We start from the raw sequence: 25,788 nt of genomic DNA, 5'->3' as shown, positions 1-25,788 counted from the left end.
AGCCGAGAAAAGATCATCTGTGAAGACAACAAAATGTTTGTTTCAAAAAAGATTAACCTGCCATGTAACTGTAGAGCTGGGCTCCCATAGACAGCCCTTCATAGACGAAGGAATATTGACGTTCCCTTTGATAGGGGAGAGTTGTAGACGGTTCTCGCCGCACAATGATAGCATGATCCGTGCGCTTTGGGTTTAGTAAACACCAGGTATCAGCCGGTACCTTACTGCCTTTGCCCACGCCTCCCACTCATCTCTGAAACCTGATTTCAGGATTTCATCCTCCTGACTGACCCTGAACACGACGCTTATCGTAAGAAGAGCGATCTCCGCCAGCCATGCTACCACGATCACTTTCAGTCCAGGGATATCCAAAACGCCTGAGTATCTAAGCCATGAATTGGCCGATCCGTGTAGGATCAATAGGCCTATGATCTCTGCCAGGCCTGCCGTATAGGCTGGATGGCGTATGACCGCATATGGCCCGGTCGTTATAACGTGTTGCCCTTCACGGACACTGAGTTGGAAAGTGAAAAAAACGACCGAGGGTGCGATAACACCACCAGCGGATGAGACCCCCCGTGATAGCGAGTGCAGTGCCGAAAACAAAAAGGAAAGTAATGGGTGTGTCCTGTATCGCGGAAACAGAGTTGGGGTCTGTTGTATGATAGGCGATAGTAGCGATTTCTGCGAAGGAAACAACCCAGTAAAATGCCTGGTGCATGGTTCTATGAAATGTTCGTGGGCAGGCGACATGAATTACCTTTATGGTCGGAAACCCGTATTTAACAAGCAGAGTGAAGATCCACTCGTTGAACGTTTGACGAACAACCTCTTTACTTGAAGGAAGATTTCCGGTCGTGAACGATACGTGCAGCGCGATAGCGGACGAGAGAATCAGTGGAACTTTGAGAAGGGACTCCATGATTATGAAGCTCGAGCCTTTCAATGACTGCTTTTATACATACCTCGCTCAGGGTGCAGTCGAGGGCTTGACTTCCTCCAACGGCGGCGGTATCATACTGTGAAAGCGGGCGTCAGTGAAACAGGGTGCGGGATGGAGCCTGAGAGTATGTTGTTGTGTCATCAGTCCTACATCCTATCATCGGTACATGCACCAGGCCCAAGCCAGACCAGGGTCCCGACTCTACGCAGCGGATAATCTCAGTTTCCTTTGCTAAAACGGTTTCAAGATGTATGATGGAAAGGAATGGTACTAGTTTCGCGCGATTATTACGCTCGATGGTCCGCTTGCGCGCACGCTGAGGTACATGGACATGATTCCCCGACTCCACCTGGAACTCACTAGGTCCGACTTTGTCATTTGAACACCCTAGATTAGCCAAATTTGTGAATCAGCATGCCAGATAGAAAAATCGAAGATGAACCTGCATTCAAGTGCTTACTGGAAGTGTTTCCATTATCATTGCTTACAAGGATAAATTCCGTTTCCCAACTGAGCTCAAACAGAATTGGCAGTCTCCTGGTAAGACCTACAGAAGAAAACAGTCGTTCCTAAGAAAATAGGTAAGTTCTAACCAAATGCAGGATGTGAAGCCCGAAGTTCTCGTTGTTCGCAAGTTGCTCGAAGGAGTGCGAAAGCTGGATATGGTAGTCATGTAAGTTCCCCGCAACATCCATACTACACAGGTTGAAAGTGCGAGGAGAAGATTCCACGTGATAGTTTGAGAAAGACCTACTAGCTTACAGGCGCGATTCCACGTCCCATCGAACTTCCGCAGAATCGGTCTTTGGCACCCTAGAGGACTCCCTACAGGTACAATCTACAAACTCCATAGAGGTCGTAGAATCGTAGACACGGAGGTAAGACATAATAAAGTCATCAACGTGTCTGACCAATCAAAGAAAGTCGTTTCCCGAACTGTCAGAACTGTCCTGTTCCGCCGAAAAAAATATGTAGCGTCAAGATGAACAGTATTTCTCCACAAATTTCTGGGATGGTGGGCAAGAATGAATTTCCATTCGAATGCTGAAAGACTACAAACGTACCTGCAGCCTCTCGCGAGCAGCACCAAACGTGGATTCCTCCATCTTATTACCGTCCTTAAATGCGATGAATGTAGGATACTGAGAAGCCATACAGATTAGTGATCGGCGTACGACGATGGATGTGTGCAGATATTTACGCTCGTTATGCCACCAACTTCGAAGCTGACATCGTCGACTTTTTCGGCGTCAATAACGTAAAATTCGATTTTGTCCGACGAGAACTTGTTTGCGAGCTCATCAAAGGTGGGGGCGATGGCTTTACAATGGGGACACCTTTCGGATACGAAATCTACGATGACAGTCTTTCCCTCTTCCATTATCTGTGGTGTTAAATGTGCTTGTGCTATGCCACTGACTATAAAGTGCCTACAATGGAAATGAACTGGCTATGAGATGTGATCGGTTTGACGGACATGATGGTGAGCAGGGTATTACAAAGACTTGAACGGCATACCACTGACACTGATTCACAGAAATAACTAGTCTGCCACGGCCGTGGAACTTTCTGGGAATTCCCCATGCTGGCCTTCCCGAGCTGGAAGGTCTTGAGTCTTGACTATATCTCGCAGATCCCTGCCAAACGTCATTTGAAGGACGCGGAACTCTTCTTCCAGGTATCATTACTTGCGCCATGCCGCGTCTGGGCCCATCTGAAATATCCACTTCCTATAGGGTTCCGACAGCGTGACTTTGTGCCTACGGCAAGAGATGACTCAAAGCCTCTCTTCACCTATGCAGAATCGCCACGAACTCCTCCGGACCCTCTTGTCGGTCACTAAGCTGACGTGTTTCTCCGTGTTTGGAGTTGAGGCAAACGCAGCATCGTGTGATGATTCCGTATTCGACGTTTTCCCGCGACTTTGAGCAATACTCGGAGCCGATGACGAAAGGTGGGGCAAATCCGGGATTATGCGCAAGGGAGGTGAGAGTGCCCAGGCCAAGGCCAATGACTGTTCCAGCGTCGACGTGCCTAACAGTTGCAGTCATCTCAACATGCAAACATTTCAAATAACTCATCCTGCAATGACAGGGTCTTCCGCTTGCAACATATGGCCAAATGATTATGCATGTATGGTTGGTTGACCCCAACTTTCTTTCATGACGATGGTTCTAGGAAAAAACTAAAAAAAGAAAGTCGGAATATTCGCTATTCACCGCTGTCGATTTCAATTACTTCGTATATCGTAAACTCGTGACGTATTGCCGACCTTAGGTTAGCCTGGAATGACAACAGACGCGATTAAATAGAAAGCCGACATCGAAAAACAAAAAAAGACTACAAAATGTATTGCACGTCTCAAGATCTCACCCCCGTTAACCAAAAAAGAAACCGAGCGTTATCGTAGAATGAAATCAGCAGATAAATCTCTTCTAATCTCGGATGGAAGGGAGCAATGGTCTAAGATTGGACGGTGCCGGTGAATATTTGAACAGTTGTAACCATCACAGAACACCAAGTGCAATGTGTCAGTAGATGCCAGGTATCAGTCGGTACTTGACCGCCTTCGCCCACTTCGCCCACTCGTCTCCGAAAGCCATTTTCAGTGCTTTATCTTCTTCGCTGACCCTGAACACGGAGCCTATCGCAAGAAGGGTCACCCCCACAAGCCATGACATCACAGCCAATTTGAGTCCAGGAATATCTAGAACTCCGGAGTGTCTAAGCCACGAAGTGGGCGATCCGTGTAGCATTATCATCCCGATCAGCTGCGTGATACCTGCTGTGTATGCTGGATGGCGTATGACAGCGTATGGTCCGGTCGTGACAATATGATGCCCTTTGCGAACACTGAGTTCGAATGTGAAAAAGCGACCGAGGGTGCGATAACACCACCAACGGCAGAGACCCCCTGCGACAGTAAGTGTGGTGCCCAAGACGAAAGGGAAAGTGATGGGCGTGTCATGAATCCCGTGACCGACCGCGTGTTGTGCAATGGCTTGTATAACGGACAAAGAATTTGCTGTCTGAGAGGCAATGATAACGACCTCTGCGAAAGAAACAACCCAGTAAAGTACCTAGCGTATCGTTCTATAAGAATGGTTGTGGACCAGCAGTAACAACACTCACTTTCATGGTCGGAAACCCATATGCTATAAGCCGGGTGAGCACCCGCTCATTGAACGTTTGTGGAATAGTCTCTCCACCCGAGGGGATGTTTGGAGGCGTAAACGCTACCTGTTGTGCGATAGCAGACGAGAGAATAAATGGAACTTTGAGAAGTGATGCCATGTTCATGAAGAACGATCAACCTTTCAATGGTTACTTTTATGCCCGTACGGCCATGGCGTGAGTGCCCGTTATATTGCCCAGAAATTGTCAAATATAGCCAGGGTTTTGAAATTTCTTACGAAGTGTGTCTGCGTAAGAACACCACAATCTGTAGTGCAGCATTCGAGGTCGGATCATATTAGCAAGTAGATATTACTGTTTTACCTAATTGATCAAATATACGCCCACAAGACTGTGCTAGAAGATTGATGTTTAGAGATGGCGCTTGCTCGAAATTTCCATGATGACTCGGAGGACTTCACTTTGAGGTGATTTTGGTATTTAGTTACAGCTACCTTCTAATCGAGGACATCTCGATCCTGGGATATCCGACCGTCCGACCTCATCCGACCGTCCGACCGCATCCGGGCCAGCATAATAATCATGGCATCTCGCCCCGACGAAATATCGTAATACTTAGGCAGCCTAGGGTAGGATCCTTTTGTTTGGCCAGCTCCACAACTAAACAAAAGCGGTGAATGAACAAAAATGGATTTTGGCCTATTGATTTGAAGGTAGCTGTAAAGTGACACATCAGCAAAAGGCCTTGAAATTTCGCTTGTCAAAAAGAAGTTTGATGCTTACGGTGAGCTTACGACCTGGTGATCGGAGCAACGTGATTGGTGGAACAGATTTTTCTGTAGTTACACTGTAAATATCTCGATGCTGAACTACTAGTCTAGGGTTTGTGCTATTCACAAACCCTAGACTTGGGCCACTCATAATTAGCTGCTAGTGACGCTCATAAAGCTTCGCAGAGATTAATGCACGAATTCAAAACTATATGTGCTGCTATTGTGAGCTACTGATACTATGCGAACTCCGTACTCAATGTGTGATAACTGTCCTTATCCGCGAAATTGTTCAGAAAAAAGCGGTCATAACTTTCCAAACAAATGGCTGAAGAAATCTTTTCGTCCACCTTTTGGCCATATTCTGGGATCAACTCGACAGTGTGTGTTACACTTGTCAATGGAACCACACCACCACATCTGTGTTTGCCGTGTTGGTCTTCCACATATGAGCGTTCTACTGTCCACATCGCGAGTTCAGGCCGGTCATTGGGACTGGTGACAAAGTTGTAGTACTGAATATAGAGCAGCGGATGGGATAGATATGATGGCAAAACTAGGTCAGAAGCACGTGGAAGAGTCGGTTGAAAAATAAGTCGAACTTGTGCGATACAACTTACTGAACATAATCTCGTTAGTGCTGGAACATAAAAACAAAAATGACATACTGATCTGGCCATCGTCGCCTGTGACGTCGACGAGGACATTATCACAGTTTCCGAGGGGGAATCTGCTATCTGGTGGATACACCTGGATCACTCTGCTGGGCATGATCAGCCGTGGCCGGAAGGCCGAATGAAGCTGTAATCGAAATTTTTTCCATGCATGAAAGCGTCCATATTTGTGGTCCCAGCGGGTATGCTCGCCGGTGGAGAGAGAAAAACATTTGATGAACTGAGAGAGTGCATGATCAAAATCAATGAGCGAATATATGGTATGAATGTTGGTGGGCGACAAAGATTTGAAATCTGGTGTCGACGTCAGATGGAAGGCAGTGAGTGCATCTCCGGAAAGAATGCCCTTGAGGAAATGGTTACGAACTGGCCGAGGTCTGTGAACAGAGTGCGATTCATCAGGGAGAACACGAGAAACCCAGGAGAGCGCTGGATTGACGGTTGTCACTGCCTCATCCTCAGTGCATATCACATTGACAAGTGATGCATGATGAGAACGGAACAGTGCGTACAAATTAAACAGCTCTATTGACTCCTGGCGGTTGAGAATCCGTACAGACTGTTCCACGAAGTCGTTGACTCGTCGATTTGTTCGTACAAAGAGATCCTTGCAGTGAGTAATGAGCAAGCGCTCCGTCATATCCGCCGAAAACTGCATCAAAGTGCCCAGTCTCTCGACTGTGCCTCTGAAGCTTTGGAGCAACTCGAGTTTAGGAATGAAGAAATCTTCCTTAACACCTTTCTTCCCCCTCCGAGCCTGGGCCTCGATGACAGCGTGCTTGAATGTATGAAAGTCTGAAAGGGACTGCATCATTGACGACAAGGTTTCTGCAGAATGAATCGGATTTTGGGCAAGATAAATGAAGTCAATGAGGGCACGGATTGCGTGAATGAAGTTAGGTGGAGCAACACCTGCAATCGAAGCAACAATGGTGCATTGAATATCTCGATGCTCACGACCTGTCATCTGGTTGACGTGCGTGATACCTTTGGTGAAGTGGCATGTTCCCACCTGCTTATGCTGATTCATGTAGCGAGCATCGAGTTCGGATTTTCCTACTACCTCCTTGATCCAGGTGAGCGGATGGTCAGCAAAAAATTTGATGCAGGTGTGCAAGATCTCGCCAGCGAGAAAGACAGACGGACATGCGTAGATCCAGTCACGCCAATATGGCATGTGGACTCCAGATAGATGGACAGCTTTGGCTGCCTTCTGGAATTTGTCGAGATCCCAAACATCGATTGTTTGGGAGATCTCACAGATAAGTTGTAGCATGTGTTGCCCAGTACGAGGAGGGTAGAGAACCCCATCACCAAAATTTTCTTGTGATGCCATTGTTAAAGGAGATGCACTTTTACTAACCGCAGCGATCATGCAAGCCTCTGGCAGGTCACATACGTGAGTGACGAGTGGCGTATAGACATAACGAATAAATCTGGAAGGATCAGGCATAAAGCAGCCTGTCTTGGCTGCCTGTTTAAGGTTGGCGCAGACAAGGTCAACGCACTTATGCCACAGCCGCGCCTGAAGAATGGTTTGATAATCGGGATGCACGCGAAACTTAGCGACGGGCATGTAAGCAATACAGCGCCAAGCTCGGAGTGTGGCCTTGGAGCGAACTTCTGAATCAAGGTTACCGATGGTGATGAAGATGGGGTGCATCTCGAGTCCCCCGGTGGTCCTCGTCATGGGAGTTTTGTCGGACCCTAAAATGATCGGTACTTGTGTAGCACCTAATGGGAGACAGTCCTACACGGAATCAATCTTTGAGTAGTCGACTAAGCAGGGCAAACTTACCTGAATTTTCCATGCTAAATCAGCACTCATATAATCTCCATACTTGCGCTGATTCCCAACATGAACTACGTGGGGCTGAAAGGTAATATTATTGGTGAAAACTGGGTCACTGAAAAGTTGTTTGACGACTTCTAGAGCATCGCGCCAAATGAGCTGAATGGGATGGACAGTCTTGTAGCCTGTAAACTCTAGTTTTGAAACTTTCCACTCTGCAAGACAGGGTAGTGCGTCCATCCAATCTAGAAGTTGATCTTTTGAGGTGAAAGATGGTTTTGGGCGAGTGCTAAACTGTGAAAGAGTCAGACTTGTCAAATAGTGCTTAGAGTCTCCTACCCATTTCAACTTCAAGAACTTGTCAATTTGAGTCTGATTCAGGTTTTGAATCAAGAAACTAGCTAATTCCCACTCCCCCTCGTCATGGAAAGGATAATAAGTGTTTATCTCCCGCCAATAATTATATTGATCGTCCTGCAACCTGTCATATAGGTTTTTACCGATACCAAAGACGTATCCAGAGCAAGGATGACAATGGCCAGTGGTATTAGATGGCGGACCTCGCAACCCAGGGGGAACGGCTGATTGTTGTGAACGTGCTTCGTGCGGCCAGCAGGTAGACTGTGAATTGAGATGCAGAACGACTGCTTCGATCGAAGGGAACTCCCTATTGCAATTGGGACACAACCTGGTAAAGGTATGCATACTAAAGCTATAGTCAAAGCAACTTAATGGATAATACGCACATTTACTTGGGCAATGGGTCAGCGTTGGAGTCTAGTCTTTCAAACTCCGCTGTGTTGCTTGCTGACATTGCCAGTGTATTCACAGGGTATTGGTGTATTCGCTGTACTATTATCAGCCTGCATTGAAGGCTAGAGAGACACTGTCTTGCCGACATTGATATTTGTTCATGTCACCCTCACTTCCACCTTCATCTCCGACTCGACCCAGCAGTCCCGGCAACTGCCTCCCTCCATCAAGCAGTCCCCCATCCTCTCCTCTATCGGGATCTTCTTCAGCTCCTGGGTCGCCTCTTTTTGATTCTTTCCATCTCTCAGAGAGTTCTCCTGATACCAGACATTCTGACCTATGTGCTTCCCTCAAAGGTATCTCCTCAGCGGAGAAGACACCTCCGCCCATGACTCCGGCTTCTGCTACTGAGGGATCAAACAGCTTATTTTATAATCCACCCGCATCTCCAGATCTTTCTCGCAGTGCTCGACATCAGTTTATACGTGACAGAATGAGCAGGAAGTTTGTACCATACCCCCTGGACCCAGCTCCACTCAAGGTTCGTTTTGCAGCACGTCTTATGGGGCGGGAACGCAGACCTTATGTATCCAGCGAATCTCTTCTCAAGGTATTATTATTCTATCCAGTTCCATCCAAACAACTCATTTATATTTTATAAAGCATGCTGGATACTTAGAGAATGGCCTTGCGCAAATGCATCCTTCAACTCTGTACAAAGGATACCAGGCACAGCTTGCAGCTCGTGAGACTGCGCGTCAGCACATGCTGGCGACTGCGTGGGAAATCGAGGAAACTGAACGCTTCATCATATTCCTCAATGCCATACATGCTGACAATGAAGACCGGCTCAAACTCACAGACGACCAGTTACACGCCTTTAGGAACCTCTTTTCTGAGCGTGACTGCGTAGATGCCGATGATGACCGAGACTATCTTCAAGCGGTCTATGAAGATGAATGCAAAATTCTTAAGATTGTCGCATCCCAAGCTGAGTATGTGGCAAAGGTCTTAGGCTCACGTGTCGGCAAGGCTTTCCAACATGGGGTTGGAGCATCCAGATCGTCTTCGTTGCAACCTGGGTTTGTTGGTGATGACAGTGTCGATAAGGCATCTGTAGAATCTGGGGCCGATGGTTCCGGATCCCCCACTGCCAGCGGGGTTCCTGATGACGACGACAACCCTATATATCTGGGAACCCCTGATAACCTTGGAATTCATCCCAAAGCGTCTTGCGTGGCCACCGCAATGTGACTTCTTATCGTGGTAAGTCGATTCATGTGTCTGATTATTACTCCACACTGATTGATTGATAAGGAATGTTGTAATACATGCAACACCCTTTCATCATAGCCTTCTTCCAGACCGTGTTAGTTTGTCATATGCACACCGTTTTTTACCTCCTCGCCCCTTCTTTCCCCACTTCTTTAACCTCACAGTCACAAGTACATCAAGTCACAAGCTGTATAGTTTGTTTGCATTCGCGTATCTCCGTTTGTATTAGAATTGTAATTGATATGCCCTTTGCCCTCCCCCAAGTGATTCTACCTTGATGAGTACCCAACGTTGTGCGCCGCGCAAAGGTAAAACCACAATTCCAAAACCTCCTTGAGGATCTGGTCTCAACCCTTCCCACGCGCCTGCGGACACGCAGATCAATATTCCCGACGAACAACCGCGGCCTCCGGAAATGTCTAACTTCGATCCACATCAGCGACAGCACACCTTTGGTACATATAATCAGTGAGTCTTCCCATCTCTTTTGTTGTGGACTCAGACTCAAAATAACAATAGGCCAAGTCCCGGCTACTCAAATCCTGGAGATAGTAGCTCAGGTGCCGGGTACACCAACTCGCTCTTAGGCGCCGGGTACACTAACTCGCTCTCTAACGCCGGGTACACCAACTCTCTCTCTAGCGCCGGGTACACCAACTCTCTCTCTAGCGCCGGGTACACCAACTCTCTCTCTAGCGCCGGCTACACCAACTCTCTCTCTAGCGCCGGGTACACCAACTCTCTCTCTAGCGCCGGCTACACCAACTCTCTCTCTAGCGCCGGCTACACCAACTCTCTCTCTAGCGCCGGCTACACCAACTCTCTCTCTAGCGCCGGGTACACCAACTCTCTCTCTAGCGCCGGGTACACCAACTCTCTCTCTAGCGCCGGGTACACCAACTCTCTCTCTAGCGCCGGGTACACCAACTCTCTCTCTAGCGCCGGCTACACCAACTCTCTCTCTAGTGCCAATCACACCAACTCTCTCTCTGCTGCCGGCTATAGCGCCCAGTCCTCCTCCCAGTCCTTGTCTGGCGCTCAATCCCCAAGGGCTGGTCCCTCAAACATCAACTACAATGTTCCATCACTCGCGTCACGTACGTATTTTTTCTTTTCATCATAAATCATTTTCTAACAAACACACCATGTTCAGCACCGAGCTCCCACCTTATCAGGCCCATACCTCATTGGTTGGGCAGTGATGCCGACGCCGCACGCGCACTGACACACAATCCCATACTGGACGAAATACCGGTATCCAACGTGATACATGTGAGTACTTAATGTTATATATCTTACTACACGTTTTAATGATAACAGACTTTGGGTCCGGTGCGCTCTATCGAAAGACGCCGATGCTCCCGACGTATGCCTTCAACACCGTCGTTGGCGCCTTATTCGGCGCCCCCATGCCCAATGCGTACCCCAAATCCCAGCCCGCCTCCATCCCCAACGTGCACTCCAAATCCTGGCCCGTCCTCGGCTACAACATCGAGTGACGTTGTCATCCAGGTCAAGGTCAGTGCAGCGGACCACGAGCAAGTCTACAGCCGCTCGCGAGACCTTATCAAGGGCACCATCTTCACGCCTGATGCAATCACATCAAAATCTGAGGACCAGAGTCGCCTTGTCAGGGATATGATCAAAGCATCAGCGCCTTCCATTCCGAGCCTTCGCGGTAAGTTCAATGAAGACTCTTTTAGCTTATACTGAATGAATAGTAGGGCTAAATTGATGGCCATCGACGCCGAAAGATGTGCCGACGATTTGGCGGGGAGTGGTCCTAGTGCGTTCGACGATGATGATGATTGCGCGACAAAACGTGGTGATGGCATACGACCTGCTCCCCGAACACGATTCCAACATCCCGCCAGATCAATTTCGTGTCAATCGAGTAGCTAGTCTTGTGCGAGACAAGGCCTATATGCACAAACATTCATTTTCTCAAGTATGTTTATTTTTTGTTTCGAAATCAAGATCTAACTAAGGCTTAGGACAGGACGGTGATCATTCACAACAAATGCCAGAATAAATTCATATTCACCCTGCTCATCAAACTCATCTGGCTATCGAATCACGGACTTCACATGCTACTCGGCAACCACCAATCACCTCGTGAGGCACTGCATCATGCGTACTGCCTTGCATGTTCAATAACGGAGCATGCATTATTGGAACAAGGCCAACTAATATTCACGAAGCAGAAGTTCTCGCCGACTGAGAACAAGACGATATTCGATAGCATTAATTTTTTTTTAAATTCTCTCAGTGAGGAGGAGAAGGCAAGTCTTGATAGATGGAAAGACCATCTGATTGTTTGTGGGAGGTCGCAACAGGGGTCTACTGCCATTCTTTCCGATTTCGACTTGACTATTGAAACGTAGAATTTGGACTATAGTTCGCAGTTTTAGCATAGTTCGTAGTTTTTGTGTTAGATTCCCACAAATTTCGTGATTCTACCTACAATAAATTATTAAAATGTATACCGGAGTGCTTCAAACAGTCAGATATTAGTATTACGAACGCCAAACGTATACCGGAGTACTTAAAACAGTCATTACGGATGCCTGACCTGACTATACCATATCCGAGCAGTTTCAGACATGTTTTAAACTCGGTTCGAACACGGACCCTCTCTTAGATGCCAGGAGCGATGTCCAGGTCTCGTCGAAGTCGGTAGATGTTCTTAACGATCAGTCTCTGTACATCATTTTGCAAGGAAAGAATTCTTCATAATACTTACGTATGAACTCCGCATCAGCCTATATTCGAGTTAGAATCCCCGGAAATCAGAAGTAGATACGTAGTTGTTTCCGATGTCGGAATTGTCTTGCCCTTGGTGGATAGCAAGAAAAATCATCATTACGCACTTGTAACCTCTCACGAACGCCGCGGATTTCTCCATCTTGCAGGTGATGTATGTAGGTACCGAACGATCCCTGTCTGAAACGCTTCGCCGCTGATACCGGGAGACTATCGAATTAGCTTAGCACGCAAGGACCCGTCATGCGACTTGGAAGTTCCTGATTATAAGCGTAGATGACACCATTTGCACTCACTCCCGTTTAGTTGCTTGCGTGATCTGGATACGCCTCGCAAGTTAGCATCAATCTTTTATCACTAGTGCCACTAGTACTGTGACTTAGGTAAAAGGTTTGTCAAGATAACCAACCATCGACGTTCGGCACGCGCGCCGGACCAAAAGTCGACTCGTCAACTACCCCATTATGATTGGTATGACAGAACACGGCACATTTAATGCAGCTATGCGGAAAGACAATGATACGGACGAATCAGGACTCGAATCGTTGACATGGATAAGAGAAGTAACATCAGCACGAAAAGCCAAGAATTTTGCAGCAAATACCCAGACATGTTTGCTTATATAAGGCCAGAGCTGCCAAAGTGAAAAATGTTTTTCGGCGGCAAGTTTCAATGTGGTGCTGTGGCCCGCGCCGTCCTCAAGAGACAAGTCGATCAATGAACTCTGTGAGTCAATGGACATTGACCACGGTTAGCGATTCAAAATTTAGCCAGTGCCTAAGATAATAATAAGTGTAGTATGTGCGGCATAGGAGTATAGTCCTCCAATAAGTCAATTTAGGGCATCCAGACTCTCCCGTAAGAGTCTTACCCGTTCCTCGACATCATTCAACGTCATATTGATAGCATCCAACTCCAACCTCAAATCACCATTCACATGACCCGAATGCACCGACCCACCACCACCACCACCAACTCCAAAAATTCCAGAAGACCCGATACCACCCCTCGCCCTCCCAACAGCCATCTCCTCCCAAAGCCCAGTGACAACATCCTGCACCCACTTCTCCCTCTCCTCAGTCCTCTTCGCCTCCTTCCTCCTCCCTGCCTCCTCCCTTTGCCCCACAAGCATCAACGTCCACAGGTTACTGAACACAAGAATGACGATGACGAAATATAAAATCGTCATCGACGAGCTCTGTTCCCAAGCTTCCTTGACAAGTTCCAGCGCTCCAAACGTAGAGCGCTTCGCAACGCCATAGGCACCGTCAAACGTCTCATACGCCCATTGGAGCCCACGTCTGTTACGTTCGTGTTCACGCGCTTTACGGGCTTCTGCGTCTGATATGCCCATGGAGCGACTTAAGAGATTGAGGTCGTTGTGTTCGATGACAGGGCTGATAGGCTCGACGGGTGCTACGGCTGTTGGATCAACGCCTGCTGGGATGAATTCAGATTGGTGTTCTTGGATGTACATCCGCATGGCTTTGTCGAGGTCGGAGTGGTATACTTTTTGACCGTCAATTGCTGATTTTTCGATCAGACCTTTGCGTATCGCGAGCATGAGCATAGAATTTTGTAGGAGGGAAGAATAGCAGACCTTTGATGAAACTTCTCCCAGTCCAATCTACCTGCGTGGTGACGACCACCCGTGTGGAAATAGCGCTTGCCCACATCAAGCATGTCTTCGTCTTGACGGAGAACACACCTCCGCTAGGAACATCGGGCGTCTTCGTCGTCGTCAACATCACGACGTGGTCATCAAAGTCGTAGGTCATGGTTTCATCGTGGATCTCGCACTTTGTTTGCTTCGGGCCTACGCTATTGTTCAAAGGCTTGATATACGACATATTCCGTGCCAAAAGCTTCGAGTTGTCGCCTATGGGAGACCAATCTGATATCTGCACATCTGAATGGGGAGCATCAGTACTGAGTCAGTCGAGCGAGACGCCACCCACCCATGAGCTTCTGATCCACCCGCATAAAATCTTTGATAAACCCACTCGCAAACATCAGGTTATAAATCTTGTCCGGTGTTCCAGGCAACACAGTTTCCAGCGCGATCTCATTAAGATGCTGTCCATTTTTCGAGCATGCGCAGTGCGTGACTTTGTTAATGCTAGTCACAGGAGCTGCTTCTTTGCCTCCGTTCGTGATCAGGGGACCTGAAACATCAGAAGTGCTCGCGGGCGTAATGATATTGGCGGACGAGCCGGTTTGGCTTAGAGTATCATCAGGACGGGCAAGTCGCCAGATGTTGGCAATGACGTCATACGTCGTATCGCGGGAGAGGAATGAGGCGAAGGTGTATTTTGCCTGTCGGGTAGTTATTTGAATGGCGTTGGGAATGACGAATGCCGTCATCTTCTTCTCGAGAGCGGTTATTTCGTATATTGGGATTGACAGCTGTGGGGTATCATTTAGTTTGCCAGTATGTATAAGCGTGTGCAACGTACGTCAGTGATCCACCCGAAAATGTTCGCATGGAAACATATGTGGTTCTCTGAAATGTATATCCGGCCTTGGATTAGGATCTCACGCTGTAATGCGCACCCGTAATCTACAAGATATGAAGCAGATATTTGACATTGTCCAAATGTGACAAACCTTCAATAAGATAATCGCCTTCGGGGATACTAGGGAACAACTCGTGGAAGTCTGCATTACGCTTGCTGCTTGCAACGGCAAAACCCGTGACGGGAATGTCTTCATTAATATCAAGTTCGTCGTCCGACGCCTCGCTCTCTCCGCTAGAAGTCAACGTGTCTGGCTGACCGTCTGAAAAGTCATCTCGACCAGACAAGGCACGTCTTGTGCGAGCGTTGGCATCGGTAGAATTAGGTACAGACGTCACGGAAGCGGAAGCAGTATGCCCCACTGCAGAACGAGCAGAGGCATTTGACCTAACTGTTCCATTGGTAACTTTTTTTGATGCCGAATTGGAAACTGGAATAACAGGGGACATTTGGGAGCCAGTATTTGTCATGGAAGCGGCCATAGAAGAAGCAACGCCGGGTTGTTTGCGAGTGGGAGTAGTGAGTGAAGGACGACGCCAACCTGTTGTCTTCGAGGTTGAGCTGTTTACGGAGCGGATGGATCTTGCGTCTGCGTCGGTGAGGACAGGTAAAAGCTCCTGTTGATGATGGGAGCTTTTGGGTGAGTCCACGAGGCCATTTTCAATTATGCCGGCATTGTGTTCGTGGCGACTATTTCGGCGGTGCCTATCGGAACGAGTATTACTTTGATCGAAATCGAGTGGAGCTGGGGGCTGTGTTCTACTGCGTAGTGACTTCTTTGAGGGGATTCTATCGACCACCTTGTGAATGTTTGAAGGGTGAGTGGTGCTACGCTTGTCTACAAAGGCTTTCAGGTTCCCAGTGGATGACGCAGGTGTGAGCTGGCGAGAGGATTTGGGTGAGCTGTCAGCACTTGTTTTCCATTCTTCAGGACGAGAACGAGAGGGGGTTGGAGTGGGAAGCATGTCATCTGTGGACAAAGAAGAGTCGCTTGCCATGGGACGAGCAGCGAACGATACAGCATGTCTGTCTGGAACCATCCTGTCCTGCGAGCGTGCACGTCGATGTTGAGATGTATCAGGAGGGTGGTCTTGCGAAGGAAGATAAGGAAAAGTAAGACGGGCTGAACGAGGGGAAGGTGGAATTATACCAATTTTGACACTCCCTTTTGTACTAGAATTGTCATTGGCTGAGTCGGGGAGTGATGAAGGAGGGTGTGATATTAACTGAGAATGCGGGCGCGATGGAATATTGGATTGGCGCGGTGAAGCGGTCGTGTTCTCTCTTCCGCTCGGAGATGAACTTTGCGTACTAGGCTTGACAAGCTTTGCAAAAAAGTTGGGTGCCATAGTCTAATAGGAGCTAGCGATGTCAAAACACGTCGCAATTGATGGTTGAGGCCAACGACGCAGGCGATCCCGGCTGCGGAATATAAGTTACCTACCGACGTCGACGCTGTTAACGACGTCCAATGGCACAGCAATCTCAACGTAGCACCACTTAACCTAAAAAGGCAATTATGTAGCAAAGCAAACTTTTCCGATGATTTCTTCTTCCTACCTGAAACACTTCCTCCACCAGTTACTAGTTACTCGTTAATTCAGCCGGTGATCTGCACATGAAACATCGATGTCGATCGATCCATTACCGGTATCGAGACTTGAAAACAGGTCCACCATACCCAGTCGTATCCTTAGCGTGACAAATCAAGTTCATGCCGAATATTTCGCGGAATGATACCACGAGATATATGGCATGAGCTTGATTGATCCATTAGGTAGTCGTGTAGAATATCCTACAAAACCTGCTTAGACTCCTTAGTGAGCATGGCAAAGGATTCGGTCGCCGTTATCAAACCTGCTGAGCAGTAGCAAGTGGCAAGAACTCGTAGGCACACGTATGGGTTGACATTTATTTCATCGAACAGATCAAAACCGTCACTGACTTTGAAGCAGACTGCCATCCCGGTGCCCCAACATCGTCTCGAACTCATGATCGGAATCATTGTACGAGCTGAAATTGTATCCGCGAGTAGCAGGTGGACAATGGGTTCTCATTGTCGCCTTGTACTTATCAGATACCCTTTGATGGTGGTCTCAGAAGGAGTGTCAAGTTGATCTTGATGTGCGTTTCATTACTCACCTTTGTGATTACTGAGAGGTTTAGGTCCAGACCTCCGGATAACGTAATACTCAGCACCCCAATTCGTTATCTTATCACAAATTGATCTACTACCTGGCCAGGCCAACCACCAGCTAAGGAGCATCGACGTCACGGCGCGTCATGCATCGTTGAAATAAAGTTCTCTACATTCCCATCGCTTGACATATCTAATATATCCTCTGACAATACTCTTTGTACTTTGCTTTTGCCCCCTTTTGTTTGTTTTCACGTCAGACCCTTGTCTCACTCATCTCCGTATTATATAAAATACATACATTCTCATTACACTTGGACCAAAGTCACATCATGCCTTTCAACCCCATAGACGATGCTCAAGACTTCACTAGAATCGTGAGTACCTAAACATTCAATGGATCCTTGCTCACTGCTCCCAGATAAACAGCGGTAAAACCGTACTGATAGATTTCCATGCAGACTGGAGCGGATTGTGCCGGTCCACCTCTCAGCAGTTTTCTGAGCTCTCCGACACATTCGTTCGCATCGGCGTGGATTTCTATCGCGTAAATGTGGATGAACTAGAAGATGTGGTGATGGAAGCCGATGTACGCGTTGTATGTATTTTTAACATGTCACCTTTGTGGAGTCAATTAAAACCGAGGAATATCACAGGTCCCTACTTATATGGTCTTCAAGGACGGAAAGAAGCTTGGCCACGCCACGGGTGTGGATGGTCTAAGTCTGCACGTGAGTACCTCATGTTTGATGTCGTGCACATCACTGATCGTTCCGTCTCTTGCGGATAGAAATTAATGGGTTCATACATGACGAGATGCGAAGTCGCTGCTTAAAGGCAACTTACTAGACAAGAGACAATCATTTGCGTTGTAATTATATGGAAGGGATCGTCTGGTTATGATATGGGGAAATCAAACGTATAAGTTACATCATGTATTATTATTACAACCAACTTTGACTTGGCTTACCATACACTTTCAGCGAGGCCGCATCGCGCTTATGAAAAGCTCGCACAAAAGTGAAACAGATGCGCCGCCAAGATAACAGCAATCCCATTGGTGCGAAAGGAAGTTCGCCGTCATGGGAAGGAACGTGTGTCGATGCAATTACCTAGCAAGGTTGCGTCATATCAAAAAACGACTACTTCGCGTGTTCTCTTCTGCCGCGGCTACGCATCGAGCTTCGTAAGTTTATACAAAGCGAATCAAGAGCGCTATTGGGAGGCTTGTATATGAATGCGGGGACGGGTCGCCGGGGAGGATCTGCCGCCGTAATTCGTTGGGAACTGTGACTGTGAGAGTACCGAGTCGATTCTATTTTTTCATTCCTACGCGGTACTTGCATGAAACAAAAACCTGTATCAATGCGTATGCAAGGCGATAAATCTAGGCGGTTTCGGTTAATATCATGTAGCCTATTGCCGTTCTCTTACCCCTTGTGCCTTGTAGCTCGTCGTCCGAGTTCGCATCGCAGGCTGTCGCAAGTCGGTTCCAATTTTACTTTGCATCCTAAATGGGGGAATAAGCAAATAAAGTCAAACAATCCCTGTTCACTGGTCATACCCGGCATCACGAACATCATTTCTTGTTCTCTCTTTCATTCATCACCCGGACTGCTTTTCTGCTGCTGACCCTCTTCATGCCATTGCTTCCAGGAATATTTGCTAAACGAGATAAACAATCTGGTCCTCGCACTGCACCATCCAATTTAAACGTCCCAACGACCCCGACTTCCAGAGTGTCCATCTCGAGCGGCACCCTAACCTCTTCAGAACCAGATTATGTCTTTCCAGACAAGTTTCTAAAGTTTCTTCCGGCCGCAGCTTATGCCGGTCAAGCAGCAGCATCGTCGAGCAAGCTAAAGTTGCCATTCCGTCGGAGACAAGCACATCAGCCACATGTCGCAGGCACTTCCACAAACGTCTTTTCTCTCAACGATAGCCCGCCACGCGCACACATATCTGGTGTAGCCTCTGAATCAGGCCACGACATCTCGCCTCCCCCACCAAAACTGTCCTTTGGTATATATCACGATCCCAGCATTAATTCCACACATTCGCTTCCTCATGAAAACACGCGCCGTCAATCTCCCCTTGATACCCCTTCCGTCGCACGGCATGAGATACACAGCGCACCTCCGTCTTCGACGACGACGCCACCTAATGTAAAAAAATCTGGCGGGTTGTTCTCGTGGGCTAGAGAGCGTACTAAATCGAAACCTGCCCTGCCACCGGCAACTATTGCAGCTCCTCCCACTCCAAGTCCCTCACCGAAGGATAACTTTAATTTGAAAGCTTTCCGCCACATTCGTTCCGAGTCCCCTCCTTCTCTAGTCGATGTTTCAGATACCGAACTTCCGCTTCCTCCTGCCCGGCCACGGCCGCGCGGGGACAGTGTTGCTTCAGAATCCTCTCAAAAGATATCTGTTGCAGCATTTCGTGAAGCACAACGCCGTAGCCGTGCAAATTCCCCTGTACCTTCATTCCGACTGCCTTCTTCCATCGATACCCTCCGTGTTGAAAATATATCGAGACAGCGGGCTTCTACGGTTTCAACGCCTACCGGAAGTGAACATCACCTACCATTTAATCGTAATTCGAGTGCGCCCCCGCTACCCATCTCCGTTAACCGGACTTCGTCCGTTTTGGACACTAGTACTTCAGAGTCGGATGATTATGATGAAGAAGTGGATAGTGATGGGGTGCCTATCAAGCCTAGTCACAAGCGCGCTGTGACTCCTCGCCCTGGTCCGCGCTCGTGGTCCGATGCGGGGCATGTACCTGCTACATCAAACGCTCAGACTCAACGGCCAGATCCTCCGAGATGGTCAAAATCGGACAATGTACAGTTACGGCAGCCTGACAATATGGCTGCCGTGCGAGCGAGAGCATCTGTCTCCACTAGCGCTCTCACACCCAACGCTGCTGCCCGTCGTGCGTCGACTTTAGCTGCTGCAAACGCTTCTGCTGCATCATCAGGCGAGCATACAAGTTATTAAAGTTTATTCTTGTGTCTAACATGCCTTTTGACTTCAGAGAAATCTTTGCCATTGCCTTTGTCGCCAAGGGTAGCGAAGGATGATGACTCGGATACTTCGTCAGATTCGGATAATGATTCTGAAGACATGCCTCTGTCCGCGCTCGTTGCACCACGCAGACCGGGAAGTTCTGCATCCATATCCACCAACAGATCCGCTGGCTCGCGGCCTCGGATGCCCGCAAAGCCCCTGATTGATATCAAATCACTCGTAGGAAGTCCTCCGATGCTCACGCCTGTACTGAGGCACGAGCATTCAGTGAAAAAAGCGTCTACAAAGGGTAAGGAACGTGAGGTGGGCAGGGACGAGCCCTTTGCTCCTCCCCCTGTCATCAGCTTAACGCCGAGTCGCTTGGCTGAGAGTCCTGCTCCGGTAACTCCCCGTTCACCTTCGGGTCCAGCTCCTAAGATTTCTTCCCCTACTCGCCATAAGAAGTCAAGCAGTGATGTTGGGTCTATCCCTCGGGCATCCTCTTCACCAACCGAGGTTGATGATGATTTGATAGACGCCATCAGACTCGTTACTTCCTTTGATCAATCACGAGATTCCTCACAGTCGCCTACACAACCATCCCAACAAAACATCACTTCACCACATGTCGAACGTTTGTCAGATACTGATGATAAGCCAGAATCCCCTCGTGACGACCGCATCGTGCCAACGCCTGTCAGAGAGTATAAACCACCAGCTTCTTTCAGCGTCACCTCACGCCCTCCGCGTCGATATACCACTGATCTCTCTCAGGCAGTATCACCAGTTTCGCCGACAACAACGTTCTCCACTGTCTCCAAAAGATCTTCTTCCCCACAACGATCTCCTTCTCCTATCAAGTCTTCATTCGCTCCTCGTTCTCGTGCAGGCATCCTAGCTCAGCAGCACAATGTACCATCAACTGACAAGTCAGATGCTTCATCCGTCGTCTCAACTTCTCGGTCCTCACGCTCTTCTCGTGTCCCACCTGTCCCTCTCATCACCGCTGTGCCCGATTCACCTTCTGTGAAAGCTAGTTGGGGGTCTTCGAAGGATTTATACAAGACACGCCCTCCTTCGACGGCAAGTGTGATGGATAGCAGAATGTCTCAATCGCCGTCAGGCACGCTTGTCTCCCCTTCCTCAAGGCCTAGCATGCCCGCAGTACCACAGCCATCCAGGTTGCAATCGCAGTCACTCATGCCCTCCCGCCCCTTCGCCAGTAATAGTTCTTTACGAGGCGAGAGCCCCGCCGGCAGCTCAACAGGTGACTCTAGCAGTGGTCTTGGTGCGCCGTTCACTCCTCGTGATGGTAGTGATATCGGGATGAACGCTGGGCGGAGGGATGATAGCGATGTGGACTTGACGCTCAAGGCGCGCGGGCCGAATGCAAAGCAGTCGACTGTGAGCTTCAAGGATGATCCGCCGCGTGGTCGTGAGAGGGTGAAGAATGATGCTGCTGATGAGGAGAAGCGGAATGAGAGGAGACGGAGTGAGGCGAGGTCTGCTATTGAGGTTTGTGTTCTCTTTTGTGATTGTTGATGGTCGTCCTGACTTTTTGGTTGTAGTTCGGGAAAATCGTCAATGGTCGTGGACCCATTGTGCACAATGGTTCTGACGATGATCTCGTGCCTCAGCATGGACAGCGGATGAGCATTAATCCTACGATGGGCATGGATGGCACGATGCCTGGGATGAACGCTCCTACGTGGGGGGCGTGGCCGCAGCCCATGCCGACAGGTATGGGACCTATGATTGCTCCTCAGCTCAGCCCCGACCAGAGCTTCTTCGTTGCTCACCAGCGTGCGATGATGATCGCGAAGCAAGCGTACCAAATGGCAGTGGCTCAACATGCGATGACATTAGCCGGAGAGGAGTGGGAACGAGGATCCAATATCGGCGGCGGGTCTGTGTATGGAGGCGGTGGAGGTAGCGTGTACAGTGGGATGGGAGGAGGCGGGGGTGGGATGGGCATGCTGGGCGTCCCTGGGATGAGCATGCCTGGTATGATGCCGAATCAGTGGTCCACAGGCTCTGTCATGTTCCCTGGTCGGATCGGCAGTACGCAGAGTGAGTTCGGAGGAGGGTCGAGGAGTGTGTATGGGGAGTCGTTTGGCCCATCAATGTCCTCCCGTTCGAGCTACATGTCGGCTGGGCAAGGCGTCCCAAACAGTGCTGCAAGTGCTTATGGAGGAGGACCCAGACAACGCGCCAAGACTGGTGCTTCTCAACCTTCGAATCTGCAACTACAGACGCCTGGTAAGAATCCCGGACGAAAAGCCGCTCCCCCGTCGAGCTGGAAGAACGCCCGATAACATGTCGTATGATGATTTTATGACGTTCATCCATTTTTTTGATTTTCACTTGCATATATATTGAGACGTTTCACTTAGTCACTCTTTGGTTCTCTGACCTTTCTTTTAATTCCGCGATAGCGCTCGAAATTTTTTCTGTGTTGGTCGAAGACGCTAACGGATATGCTTGCATACAGTAGAAATGTTGGATTTTGCATTAGTCTTTGATTCGATTTCGACTTTCTCATCATCATTTGCATTGACATTGAACTAGCATATACCACGATTATGGCTCCTATTGGGACAATCATACGCATAGTCAATCTCACCTGCTTGCATTGTCATCATTCGACATTTGAGGATCAATCCGAATATCATAATTAACGTGTCATGGCCTGGCCCAGTGCAAAGCTTCACCGTGAATACGCCGAAATTTAATGATAATGCTCTCGCGACATGGACCACCGCTGACCTGAGTCTCCAATAAGAATAAAGAGGGGCTGATACTCTGGACAGAATGTGACGATGACAAATTGCGCTCGGAAATTCATCTGGGTCGTTGGTTCTCAGCTGCCAGTGGGCCAGTTAGGAAAGACTTTGTAGGCCATTCGTTCGTGGGACACTCTCCGAATAGACTTGTCCACTCGAAGTGCACGTACCTTCATTATGACATTTCTGACGGAAGTGTCAACGCTGTCAGAAGAAATATCAGTAACGTGTTCCTGCAGAAAATGAAGAACCATTGTACAACGACGATCGTTCCTGAGGGTAAGATGTAACAGATGAGCTCCGTAGGAAACGACGGGAACCGAATCGAGCAGAGATGGGGCGACAGATTTGAGACTGAAATTCAACATTATATAGAATTTACAAGTCATGGCTTTTCTCGACAATGACGAATGACTATGGGTCGCGGAGGCTCGTGTCCTCGATCAACATAAACGTGTTGATGAAGAAATGCCAACAAACGCATGCTAGAGTAACGAGGGACCAGGCTGAGTGGCAGAGGTAGAGAGAGGATGGTGGCGTGGGATGCACCTGAGTGCGATGTGAAACAACAATTTTCTTCTTGAGCAGGTTGTTGTGTCGTCGTCTATGCCTGAGGCGGAGGCTGTGGCGTCGAGTTTGGTTGCGTCGCAGGTGGAGTTGCCCCTGAGGCCTGAGGACGACTGACTGGTCTGAGCGTTAGCTTTCACAAGAAACGCGCGTTACGTAGACCTTCTGGAGATTCGGTTATGCATATGGCAGAACGAGAAGCACCTAATATACCACTTAACTGGTGTTGTTTTCAGGCAGAGATTGGTGCGGGCCTGTGTGCCATACGGAGAAACTGAGCCTGGGGTGTTGTTGCAGCGAAATGGTCTCAATTGCTGCAGGGTGATGCCTAGAGGTGGAAGTTTTAGAAGAAATTAGCCGAGGACGGGGCGCCTGAAAAGATGAGAAAGTACAGACGGCGCCGAAGTATGATAAGACTTGGAAGACTACTTATAGTTAACATTTGTGCCCTTTGCAGAATAAAGTGCAAGGTTTACCTGAACAAATCGCCACTGCATGGATCTCTTCGACCAATCGATCACCACTCCAAACGAGGCTTTGGACATAGCTTCGACATGTGATGGTTGTGTTGGCGATATTGGAGAGGAAGACCTAGTCGTGACATGCTAAGTAGTCAACTTGAAATATGGTTAATGGCACGTACTGGAGAATCCGGAGCTAGTATGTATGACGTCATATGGGAGTGAACACGTGACAGTATATCATCGATTCCCAATAAGCTTTCAGGGCTGCTTACTCAATTGCGCGGGTGACGGAACAGCGTGCTAAATGATGTGGGTCGGATGTCCCGGATATTCCAGGATGTCCTCAGTCGCGAGATGGATTCTGAGAGGAGAGGCCTCCTAAAATCTTCAAATTCGAAGGTCCTCTCTTCAATCCTACAACCATGACTATTGCGGTCGGATTCTTGTCGCTTCCTGCAGAGCTCATATGTCACATTCTAATCCTTCTTAACCCCAGGGACATTAGTCGCTGTGCAATGGTTCGCTATTCCCCGTAGTCCATAATTTCCTCCATGGCTAACATTTTATCATACTAGACCTGCAATATCTTTTGGCTTGTGGTCCGGAATTCTGTCTACATTCAATACAAGCTTGAAATTCACGTTCAAGGCTTGATTGGTACTGGGACCGCTGCCATGAATTCGTCCGGCGTTTCCAGAAAGAGGCTGTGTTCGCTCAAGAAATTGGCATCTTTGTGGCGATCCGACTTCCATGCGACCACTACCTTTGAAACAGTGGTCACTACTGCTGCCACATATTTTCCATTGTTACCGATCCAAGATGTGAAATGTGGGCTTTGGTGGTCACACTCGCTGAACGAAGACAAATTCTACATTCAGGATTGTGGCACAGATCCTACACTCTCCCGGACATGGTCTATCAGTGACGTCGAGGGCTTTTTTACTAGTACCTTTGACCCTCTGCAGGATCTTATGGTTATGTGTTCTGAGCCTGATCATTGTGTCACTGTGACCGATGCAAAACAAGATTACCATGTCTGTTGGGTGGAGTTCTGACCGGCTTCATCCCAGCGTCGACATCCGAGTGCTGCGTGCACTTCCTTGGAGTGCAAGCATACCTTTGATGCACCTGGCGATTATCGTGCTGTTTTGTCACCGCCTAAAATCTGTGGTGATCACGTATTTATCCTCTATTACATAGAGGACATGGCGGATGACTGTCTTGTGCCTGTGTCCGGCATGTTCATACAAGTGATCAATTGGAGGAAGGGATATGTGAATAGGGTAAGTTCCCTCTGTTTGTGAAAATTCTGCTACTCAGTATAAGCAGCATTTTTTATGTCAACTGGATTTCTACCATTTAGATCTTTTTTATCCAGTTGATGAACAGAAGTTTGTCATCATTGGCCCAGACTCGATATACTTGTACACGTTACAAGGACTTGATGGGCCGCCTCAGTGCCGAATCATATATCACCTTCCCAAGATTCTCCATCTATCATTATCCAACTCGCACGTCATTGTTCATGGCCACCCATCACTGCATGGCAAAGCAGCACGCCCAGGACTCATGCCGAGCTATGTACCCTCCCTGGAGTCGCAGATTATGGTTGTAGAGTTTCTTCCCAAAGCGGGGAAAGACGCTATCCTAGTCATCGATATGGCCATCTTCTTTGACACGGCCCTGCGCTCAGATATGCTCGTCGACATTCCCTGGTCAGATTGGGCACCTCAGTGTGCGTGCTACTTTCCGCACCACAAAAGCTACCATATCAGCGTGTTTGGCAGCAAAATGGCCTATGCTCTTCCCCAAGATCGTATTCCTGATCCTGGTCAAACACTGGAAGGACTCTCCAGTGAGGGTTACTTCTATGTGCACATCTGGGACTTCAATAAGCGAGTCATTGCTCGTCCGGAAAATGTCAACAATCCTGACTCACCGGATCTTCGCATTTGCAAGCCGGGTCGGATGATTGACTCCTTTGGTGAAGACATCGTCTCGAATCGTGCATACATTGCAACGGTCTGTCGTACGCCATTTCCGACAGCTGGCTCCAGGATATTCTTGGAACAAGGTCGGCTTACTGTGACATGGGTACGTGTTCTTTGTTTGAACACAGGAACGGTCTGATGTGACCACATTGTAGGCTCGGCGACATGAGATTAGTATCCAGGTCATTTCCCCCGTTCAGATAGAGGTTGGCTCGGA

At 48.4% G+C, this 25,788-nt stretch overlaps 10 protein-coding genes across 10 annotated transcripts; 5 read left to right on the top strand and 5 right to left on the bottom strand.

Moving 5' to 3' along the window:
* Positions 1-52: 52 nt before the first annotated feature.
* On the bottom strand, positions 53-2,480 carry F5891DRAFT_1276922 (uncharacterized protein; the record flags this gene model as incomplete). The annotated part of the gene is made up of 8 exons (XM_041370250.1): positions 2,378-2,480; positions 2,145-2,327; positions 2,008-2,085; positions 966-1,019; positions 761-916; positions 561-712; positions 226-514; positions 53-184 (listed from the first exon to the last, which is right to left on the bottom strand). The coding sequence occupies exons 1-8, from the start codon at positions 2,420-2,422 to the stop codon at positions 53-55; spliced, it is 1,089 nt and encodes a 362-aa protein (XP_041228168.1). The 5' UTR covers positions 2,423-2,480.
* Positions 2,481-3,182: 702 nt separating this feature from the next.
* F5891DRAFT_143626 (uncharacterized protein) lies at positions 3,183-4,531 on the bottom strand. Its single transcript, XM_041370647.1, has 3 exons — positions 4,442-4,531; positions 4,076-4,385; positions 3,183-4,023 (listed from the first exon to the last, which is right to left on the bottom strand). The coding sequence occupies exons 2-3, from the start codon at positions 4,241-4,243 to the stop codon at positions 3,475-3,477; spliced, it is 717 nt and encodes a 238-aa protein (XP_041228167.1). The 5' UTR covers positions 4,244-4,385; positions 4,442-4,531; the 3' UTR covers positions 3,183-3,474.
* A 556-nt stretch (positions 4,532-5,087) lies between these two features.
* Positions 5,088-8,019, bottom strand: F5891DRAFT_948766 (uncharacterized protein; the record flags this gene model as incomplete). Its single annotated transcript, XM_041374827.1, has 5 exons — positions 5,088-5,467; positions 5,517-6,777; positions 6,886-7,272; positions 7,321-7,608; positions 7,654-8,019. 5 exons carry the CDS (start codon positions 8,017-8,019, stop codon positions 5,088-5,090), a joined length of 2,682 nt encoding a protein of 893 aa, XP_041228166.1.
* A 208-nt stretch (positions 8,020-8,227) lies between these two features.
* F5891DRAFT_1186238 (uncharacterized protein) lies at positions 8,228-9,321 on the top strand (the record flags this gene model as incomplete). The annotated part of the gene is made up of 2 exons (XM_041366674.1): positions 8,228-8,677; positions 8,731-9,321. 2 exons carry the CDS (start codon positions 8,228-8,230, stop codon positions 9,319-9,321), a joined length of 1,041 nt encoding a protein of 346 aa, XP_041228165.1.
* A 436-nt stretch (positions 9,322-9,757) lies between these two features.
* On the top strand, positions 9,758-11,726 carry F5891DRAFT_1186237 (uncharacterized protein; the record flags this gene model as incomplete). Its single annotated transcript, XM_041366673.1, has 6 exons — positions 9,758-9,810; positions 9,862-10,439; positions 10,496-10,614; positions 10,663-11,020; positions 11,097-11,290; positions 11,337-11,726. 6 exons carry the CDS (start codon positions 9,758-9,760, stop codon positions 11,724-11,726), a joined length of 1,692 nt encoding a protein of 563 aa, XP_041228164.1.
* Positions 11,727-12,717: 991 nt separating this feature from the next.
* Positions 12,718-16,103, bottom strand: F5891DRAFT_1276920 (uncharacterized protein). Its single transcript, XM_041370249.1, has 5 exons — positions 14,713-16,103; positions 14,562-14,665; positions 14,064-14,511; positions 13,706-14,014; positions 12,718-13,650 (listed from the first exon to the last, which is right to left on the bottom strand). Exons 1-5 carry the CDS (start codon positions 15,968-15,970, stop codon positions 12,938-12,940), a joined length of 2,832 nt encoding a protein of 943 aa, XP_041228163.1. The 5' UTR covers positions 15,971-16,103; the 3' UTR covers positions 12,718-12,937.
* Positions 16,104-16,858: 755 nt separating this feature from the next.
* F5891DRAFT_143572 (thioredoxin-like protein) lies at positions 16,859-17,747 on the top strand. Its single transcript, XM_041370646.1, has 4 exons — positions 16,859-17,135; positions 17,180-17,356; positions 17,415-17,489; positions 17,549-17,747. Exons 1-4 carry the CDS (start codon positions 17,091-17,093, stop codon positions 17,591-17,593), a joined length of 342 nt encoding a protein of 113 aa, XP_041228162.1. The 5' UTR covers positions 16,859-17,090; the 3' UTR covers positions 17,594-17,747.
* A 606-nt stretch (positions 17,748-18,353) lies between these two features.
* On the top strand, positions 18,354-22,118 carry F5891DRAFT_143540 (uncharacterized protein). The gene is made up of 3 exons (XM_041370645.1): positions 18,354-19,737; positions 19,795-21,281; positions 21,335-22,118. Exons 1-3 carry the CDS (start codon positions 18,399-18,401, stop codon positions 22,079-22,081), a joined length of 3,573 nt encoding a protein of 1,190 aa, XP_041228161.1. The 5' UTR covers positions 18,354-18,398; the 3' UTR covers positions 22,082-22,118.
* F5891DRAFT_143496 (uncharacterized protein) lies at positions 22,119-22,435 on the bottom strand. The gene has a single exon (XM_041370644.1). The coding sequence runs from the start codon at positions 22,375-22,377 to the stop codon at positions 22,156-22,158; it is 222 nt and encodes a 73-aa protein (XP_041228160.1). The 5' UTR covers positions 22,378-22,435; the 3' UTR covers positions 22,119-22,155.
* Positions 22,436-23,969: 1,534 nt separating this feature from the next.
* Positions 23,970-25,732, top strand: F5891DRAFT_1171933 (uncharacterized protein). Its single transcript, XM_041365563.1, has 4 exons — positions 23,970-24,098; positions 24,156-24,614; positions 24,651-24,863; positions 24,910-25,732. Exons 1-4 carry the CDS (start codon positions 24,003-24,005, stop codon positions 25,708-25,710), a joined length of 1,569 nt encoding a protein of 522 aa, XP_041228159.1. The 5' UTR covers positions 23,970-24,002; the 3' UTR covers positions 25,711-25,732.
* The last annotated feature ends 56 nt before the right edge of the window (positions 25,733-25,788 follow it).

Source organism: Suillus fuscotomentosus (genome assembly GCF_016647785.1).
Source record: "Suillus fuscotomentosus strain FC203 chromosome Unknown F5891scaffold_16, whole genome shotgun sequence".
Lineage (NCBI taxonomy): Eukaryota > Fungi > Basidiomycota > Agaricomycetes > Boletales > Suillaceae > Suillus > Suillus fuscotomentosus.
Note: the sequence above shows the minus strand (reverse complement) of the source record. Positions and strands in the feature narration are given on the sequence as shown.

Excerpts from the sequence above, each read along its gene's own strand:
- F5891DRAFT_143626 (XM_041370647.1), bottom strand. The coding sequence starts at position 4,243 with ATGAACATGGCATCACTTCTCAAAGTTCCATTTATTCTCTCGTCTGCT. Across the intron at positions 4,024-4,075 it reads ATGGGTTTCCGACCATGAAA|GTACTTTACTGGGTTGTTTC; the intron begins GTGAGTGTTGTT and ends ACGATACGCTAG.
- F5891DRAFT_1276920 (XM_041370249.1), bottom strand. The coding sequence starts at position 15,970 with ATGGCACCCAACTTTTTTGCAAAGCTTGTCAAGCCTAGTACGCAAAGT. Across the intron at positions 14,666-14,712 it reads AGGCGATTATCTTATTGAAG|ATTACGGGTGCGCATTACAG; the intron begins GTTTGTCACATT and ends CATATCTTGTAG. Across the intron at positions 14,015-14,063 it reads GGTGGATCAGAAGCTCATGG|ATGTGCAGATATCAGATTGG; the intron begins GTGGGTGGCGTC and ends CTCCCCATTCAG.
- F5891DRAFT_143572 (XM_041370646.1), top strand. The coding sequence starts at position 17,091 with ATGCCTTTCAACCCCATAGACGATGCTCAAGACTTCACTAGAATC. Across the intron at positions 17,136-17,179 it reads CTCAAGACTTCACTAGAATC|ATAAACAGCGGTAAAACCGT; the intron begins GTGAGTACCTAA and ends CACTGCTCCCAG. Across the intron at positions 17,357-17,414 it reads TGGAAGCCGATGTACGCGTT|GTCCCTACTTATATGGTCTT; the intron begins GTATGTATTTTT and ends GGAATATCACAG.
- F5891DRAFT_143540 (XM_041370645.1), top strand. The coding sequence starts at position 18,399 with ATGCCATTGCTTCCAGGAATATTTGCTAAACGAGATAAACAATCTGGT. Across the intron at positions 19,738-19,794 it reads CGCTTCTGCTGCATCATCAG|AGAAATCTTTGCCATTGCCT; the intron begins GCGAGCATACAA and ends TTTTGACTTCAG. Across the intron at positions 21,282-21,334 it reads AGGCGAGGTCTGCTATTGAG|TTCGGGAAAATCGTCAATGG; the intron begins GTTTGTGTTCTC and ends TTTTGGTTGTAG.
- F5891DRAFT_143496 (XM_041370644.1), bottom strand. The coding sequence starts at position 22,377 with ATGCGTATGATTGTCCCAATAGGAGCCATAATCGTGGTATATGCTAGT.
- F5891DRAFT_1171933 (XM_041365563.1), top strand. The coding sequence starts at position 24,003 with ATGACTATTGCGGTCGGATTCTTGTCGCTTCCTGCAGAGCTCATATGT. Across the intron at positions 24,615-24,650 it reads ATGCAAAACAAGATTACCAT|CGTCGACATCCGAGTGCTGC; the intron begins GTCTGTTGGGTG and ends GCTTCATCCCAG. Across the intron at positions 24,864-24,909 it reads GGAAGGGATATGTGAATAGG|CATTTTTTATGTCAACTGGA; the intron begins GTAAGTTCCCTC and ends CAGTATAAGCAG.